The sequence below is a fragment of the Ranitomeya imitator genome, chromosome 7 (assembly GCF_032444005.1).
Source record: "Ranitomeya imitator isolate aRanImi1 chromosome 7, aRanImi1.pri, whole genome shotgun sequence".
NCBI lineage: Eukaryota > Metazoa > Chordata > Amphibia > Anura > Dendrobatidae > Ranitomeya > Ranitomeya imitator.
This window is the reverse complement of record NC_091288.1, coordinates 218,008,315-218,014,213: the sequence shown is the minus strand read 5'-3', so window position 1 is coordinate 218,014,213 and position 5,899 is coordinate 218,008,315. Positions and strand designations below refer to the sequence as shown.

Below are 5,899 nucleotides of genomic sequence, written 5' to 3'. Positions count from 1 at the left end.
CGCTGAATTCCGGTGCCGAACGAGAGGCGTGAGACGCAAACCACTCGTCATTGGTTAATTCAAAAAATGGAACCCGTTGCCGTGCAGGTCACATGACACGTGCGCCATGTTTACTGTGGGCACGGACAGGCGAGTTATAATTACCAGGCGGGGCTCCGGATTTGCACAATTCTTCGTCAATGATGTACTTTGTCCTTAGACCCCAAATATCCGAGGATTTCACCACAGCTGTCAGATGTCTCCTGCACGGGAGCTTCGTGTCAAAGTAAATATGGCCGCCGTAGCCTCATAGCACCAGCTCCGCAGTGTTGGGCGGCCGGATGTGACGTCATGTGCGCCTGGCGGGGTAAACAGAGACCGGACAAGATGGCGGCCTCCTCCTGTCTGTGATCCGCGGGGATATCGGTGGAGCCCGGTGAGTGACGTCACCCGGCGCGGATTATGGGCTGGTAACGTCTGCGCCGCCATTATCCTATTATAGCTAAGTCTTATCATGGCGGAATACTCCTCGCTGTGCTGTCACTGCGCCTGCGCTGCCTGAGGCCATGGAAGTCGTGAGTGACATTTCTTTATTTTTAACCCTTTCTCCTTGTTTAGATGGAGGAGGCGTCCGGAGAGGCCGAGGAGAAGGTGACGTCCGGCATGGAGTCGCTGGCTGTGAAGGAAGAAGAGGAAGACGAGGAGGAGGAGGCGCGAGAGGGTGAGGAGGGGCAGAAGGAGGACGAAGGAGAGAAAGTGGAGGAGGAGGACGGAGATGAGCAGCGGCGGCAGGAGGAAGATGACGACGAGGAGGAGGACGAGGACTGGTGCATCCCCTGCAGTGACGACGACCTGGACGAGACGGACGGATGGATGCCGGCCCCCGAGGAGATCAAGCGCCTGTATGAGCTCATCGCCAGCGAGAAGACGCTGCCCCTGCAGGTGGACCTCCTGCTGCGCCGGCCGCCCACCCCCGAGCCGGACACTCTGGACGAGGAGTCAGACCAGGAGCAGGAGGAAGAGGAGGAGGAAGATGAGACGTGAGTGACCGAGGCCCGAAACCTGTGACCTCAGGGTCACCCGAAGCCATCAGAAAATTGTGCTGGGAAAAGTGTGGGATTACACAAACCTGTAACAACCTCTAATGTATGGCTTCACTGCGGGATCAGGAGCTGAGCCTGCGCCGTACCAGGTGTCACTGCGGGAGCTGAGCCTGCGCCGTACCAGGTGTCGCTGAGGGACCAGGAGCTGAGCCTGTGCCATACCAGGTGTCACTGCGGGAGCTGAGCCTGCGCCGTACCAGGTGTCGCTGCGGGACCAGGAGCTGAGCCTGCTCTGTACCAGGTGTCGCTGCGGGACCAGGAGCTGAGCCTGCTCTGTACCAGGTGTCGCTGCGGGGTCGGTAGCTGAGCCTGCGCCATACCAGGTGTCACTGCGGGATCAGGAGCTGCGCTGCACCAGGTGTCACTGCGGGATCAGGAGCTGCGCTGCACCAGGTGTCACTGCGGGATCAGGAGCTGCGCTGCACCAGGTGTCACTGCGGGATCAGGAGCTGAGCCTGCGCTGTACCAGGTGTCGCTGCGGGAGCTGAGCCTGCGCTGTACCAGGTGTCGCTGCGGGAGCTGAGCCTGCGCCGTACCAGGTGTCGCTGCGGGGTCGGTAGCTGAGCCTGCGCCGTACCAGGTGTTTCTGCTGGATCAGGAGCTGAGCCTGCGCCGTACCAGGTGTCGCTGCGGGGTTGGTAGCTGAGCCTGCGCCGTACCAGGTGTCGCTGCGGGGTTGGTAGCTGAGCCTGCGCTGTACCAGGTGTCGCTGCGGGATCAGGAGCTGAGCCTGCGCTGTACCAGGTGTCGCTGCGGCGTCAGTAGCTGAGCATGCGCTATACCAGGTGTCGCTGCAGGATCAGGAGCTGAGCCTGCGCTGTACCAGGTGTCTCTGCGGGATCAGGAGCTGAGCCTGCGCTGTACCAGGTGTCGCTGCGGGATCAAGAGCTGAGCCTGCGCTGTACCAGGTGTCGCTGCGGGATCAGGAGCTGAGCCTGCGCTGTACCAGGTGTCGCTGCGGGGTCGGTAGCTGAGCCTGCGCTGTACCAGGTGTCGCTGCGGGATCAGTAGCTGAGCATGCGCTGTACCAGGTGTCGCTGCGGGATCAGGAGCTGAGCCTGCGCTGTACCAGGTGTCGCTGCGGGGTCGGTAGCTGAGCCTGCACCGTACCAGGTGTCGCTGCGGGGTCGGTAGCTGAGCCTGCGCCGTACCAGGTGTCGCTGCGGGGTCGGTAGCTGAGCCTGCGCCGTACCAGGTGTCGCTGCGGTATCAAAAGCTGAGCCTGCGCTGTACCAGGTGTCTCTGCGGGATCAGGAGCTGAGCCTGCGCTGTACCAGGTGTCGCTGCGGGATCATGAGCTGAGCCTGCGCTGTACCAGGTGTCGCTGCGGGGTCGGTAGCTGAGCCTGCGCTGTACCAGGTGTTTCTGCTGGATCAGGAGCTGAGCCTGCGCTGTACCAGGTGTCGCTGCGGGGTCGGTAGCTGAGCCTGCGCTGTACCAGGTGTTTCTGCTGGATCAGGAGCTGAGCCTGCGCTGTACCAGGTGTCGCTGCGGGGTCGGTAGCTGAGCCTGCGCTGTACCAGGTGTTTCTGCTGGATCAGGAGCTGAGCCTACGCTGTACCAGGTGTCGCTGCGGGATCAGTAGCTGAGCATGCGCTGTACCAGGTGTCGCTGCGGGATCAGGAGCTGAGCCTGCGCTGTACCAGATGTCGCTGTGGGGTCGGTAGCTGAGCCTGCGCTGTACCAGGTGTTTCTGCTGGATTAGGAGCTGAGCCTACGCTGTACCAGGTGTCGCTGCGGGATCAGTAGCTGAGCATGCGCTGTACCAGGTGTCGCTGCGGGATCAGGAGCTGAGCCTGCGCTGTACCAGGTGTCGCTGCGGGGTCGGGAGCTGAGCCTGCGCCGTACCAGGTGTCGCTGTGGGGTCGGTAGCTGAGCCTGCGCCGTACCAGGTGTCGCTGTGGGATCGGTAGCTGAGCCTGCGCCGTACCAGGTGTCGCTGTGGGGTCGGTAGCTGAGCCTGCGCCGTACCAGGTGTCGCTGCGGGATCAGGAGCTGAGCCTGCGCTGTACCAGGTGTCGCTGCGGGAGCTGAGCCTGAGCCGTACCAGGTGTCGCTGCGGGGTCCGTAGCTGAGCCTGCGCCGTACCAGGTGTCGCTGCGGGGTCGGTAGCTGAGCCTGCGCCGTACCAGGTGTCGCTGCGGTATCAAAAGCTGAGTCTGCGCCGTACCAGGTGTCGCTGTGGGGTCGGTAGCTGAGCTTGCGCCGTACCAGGTGTTGCTGCGGGGTCGGTAGCTGAGCCTGCGCCGTACCAGGTGTCGCTGCGGGGTCGGTAGCTGAGCCTGCGCCGTACCAGGTGTCGCTGCGGGACCTGGAGCTGAGTCTGCACCATAGCAGGTGTCGCTGCGGGAAAGTGGTCTCAGTAAATCGCGGAAACAAACTGAGCCCCGATCCGGCGATACAGACGGGAAAATAGAGGGTCTGAGAAAGTGGAAAATGGCAACTTGTTGTTTTCTCACTAAATTGTAATAAGTGTTTGGCTGCGGGTGTAATCGTACCGACCGGGGAACGGGGCTACCTGGTGACTTTTACTGCAGCAAAAACGAAACCCAGAGTAACTATAATGGAGTTACAGACTATTTCTCTGCAGTTGGATTTTTTTTTTAGCATTTTACATGGGGGGAAAAAGAAGAGTGATTCCCAAAATACGAGCCCTTGTATGTCTGTGCGAATGGAAGAATTAAAAACAAAAGTTATGGGTCCTGGAAGAAGGTGAGGAAAAAATACAAAAGCGCTGCGGAGGCAAGGGGTTAATAACTTTACGGCCTCTGCTCCTTCCCGACACGTTTCACTGCTGTAGATGCAGCGTCTTCAGTGGTTGGATCCATTGTAACGAACCTTCAGCTGTGTGATCATTGCTTCGTCCAGACGATGAATGATGAATTACATGATAGCGGAGCTGACTGTCTCTTTTTCCCCCGCAGGCCTTCCATCCCCACAGAGTTCGATTTCAATGATGAACCTATCACTCCGAAAAACTCATTGATTGACAGGCGGCGAACGCCCGGTAAGTGATGGGGGAGGGGAGCGCCTGTTCTTAGTACAGCAGGTGCTGTATAGCCATACACTGATAGGGCAGGACTGCAGTGTAAAGCATGGTGGAGGGAGTAGTAGCCACAGCCTTGGATGAGCTGTCCGGCCACAGGGTGGTCTTCTGGTGTCTGCGTGTAAACATACATATTTAACTCTTTATTTTCTGTTTGCCAGGGAGCTCGACCCGCAGTCAGAAGAGAGAGGCTCGGATGGACAAGGTGCTGTCCGACATGAAGCGACACAAGAAGATCGAGGAGCAGATCCTGAAGACCGGCCGCGATCTGTTCGATATGGACCCGGACTCTGTGCCTACCCCAAAGCGCTCATCCGCCATCTTTCCTCGCCAGCGGAAGTACTGAGCGCCACCAGCTGGACTGTAACTGCAGCAGAACTGAGCAGAGCGCCATCTTGTGGACACTTCCTCGGTCACCCACAATCTGAAGTTCAAACATCGGCTGCTTTATGTATTTAACTATTTCACGCTCACACACATTTCTTGCAAAAAGTGGCAGACCTCAGCATGCCCTGACCGCCCGGACACCTGGGACTTGTAGTTGGGGAGGATCGGCCGAGAGGACGGCCTGGGATGATTACTGCCCCAGAAGCTTCGGTCTGCCCCCCTCAGTTTTGTGCTTCTTGTCACCTGTAAATAAATGGACCTTTTTTTCCCCCTTTAAAATCTGATAGTTTCTGTTCAGGCGTGCGAGTGACAGTCAGTCATCCCACAGCGCTGCCCACGGCAAGGTGATCTGATGGGTCCTACTCTACCATACATGCCACTTTTGGGCCACCAGCCTACAACTCTGGACAAAACATGTCACTTTGGGCTAAACCTACAATTTATGGGCAGGTAGAGTTGATTAATGCCACCTGCAAGATCAGTGGGGATGCAGTCAACATCCAATGACTAAATAGAGAAAAACAAAGTTTGCAGCTTGCACGTGTTCACATTAGGAGTGCGGGTTGGTATTTTTTCTCTCTATCTATCTATATATACAGTATATTATATTTTTAAACACTTTTTTTTTTTTTTTGGCATGCTTCATTGGCTCCATAGGAGGCTAGTAGCATGCACTACACGATCGCCTCTGCTACATGGAGGTGAAGCACGGATCACCTCTATATAACAGAAATGCAGCATTGCTATGAGCGCCGACCACAGGGTGGCGCTCACAGCAATCTGCCATCAACAACCATCGAGGTCTCAAGGAGACCTCTGGTTGTGATGGCAATGCATCGATGACCCCCAATCACGTGACGGGGGTCAGCGGTGCAAGCGCTTGCGGCTGGCGGCGCTTCTTAAATGCCGCTGTCAGAGTTTGACAGTGGCATTTAACTAGTTAATGGGCGCAAGCGGAATTGCGATCCGACCGCACCCATTAACTAGTTAAATGCCTCTGTTAAAATGACAGCTCTTTACCGCCGGAGCCCACCTCAAAGCGGGGGATATTGCCAGCTGGCGCACTATCCCGTCAGCTGGCAGAAAGGGGTTAAATGTACAGATTTAATAAGTGAAGGATGGAATATTAGTGCTAAGGCTACGTTCACATTTCCGTTGTGCGGGGCTGCGTCGGCAACACAACGCAAACAAGAACGCATGCAAAACGCATAGTTTTGCGACGCATGCGTCCTTTTTTTGCCGGATTTTGGACACAAAAAAAATGCATCTTGCTGCGTCCTCTGCGCCCTAACGTGGCAAAAAAGACGCATGCATCGCAAAACGCATGCAAACGCATGTCCATGCGCCCCCATGTTAAATATAGGGGAGCATGCGTCGCCGCGGC

The 5,899-nt window shown here is 57.2% G+C and overlaps 1 protein-coding gene across 1 annotated transcript; it reads left to right on the top strand.

Annotated features, from left to right (window-relative positions):
- Nucleotides 1-235: 235 nt before the first annotated feature.
- Nucleotides 236-4,794, top strand: LOC138645577 (PAXIP1-associated glutamate-rich protein 1-like). Its single transcript, XM_069734991.1, has 4 exons — nt 236-415; nt 598-1,019; nt 4,007-4,089; nt 4,290-4,794. Exons 2-4 carry the CDS (start codon nt 598-600, stop codon nt 4,472-4,474), a joined length of 690 nt encoding a protein of 229 aa, XP_069591092.1. The 5' UTR covers nt 236-415; the 3' UTR covers nt 4,475-4,794.
- The last annotated feature ends 1,105 nt before the right edge of the window (nt 4,795-5,899 follow it).

Bases quoted from the DNA above. Each gene is read 5' to 3' on its own strand.
- LOC138645577 (XM_069734991.1), top strand. From the start codon at position 598: ATGGAGGAGGCGTCCGGAGAGGCCGAGGAGAAGGTGACGTCCGGCATG. The intron at 1,020-4,006 runs GTGAGTGACCGA...TTTCCCCCGCAG, and splicing joins GAGGAGGAGGAAGATGAGAC to GCCTTCCATCCCCACAGAGT. The intron at 4,090-4,289 runs GTAAGTGATGGG...TCTGTTTGCCAG, and splicing joins TGACAGGCGGCGAACGCCCG to GGAGCTCGACCCGCAGTCAG.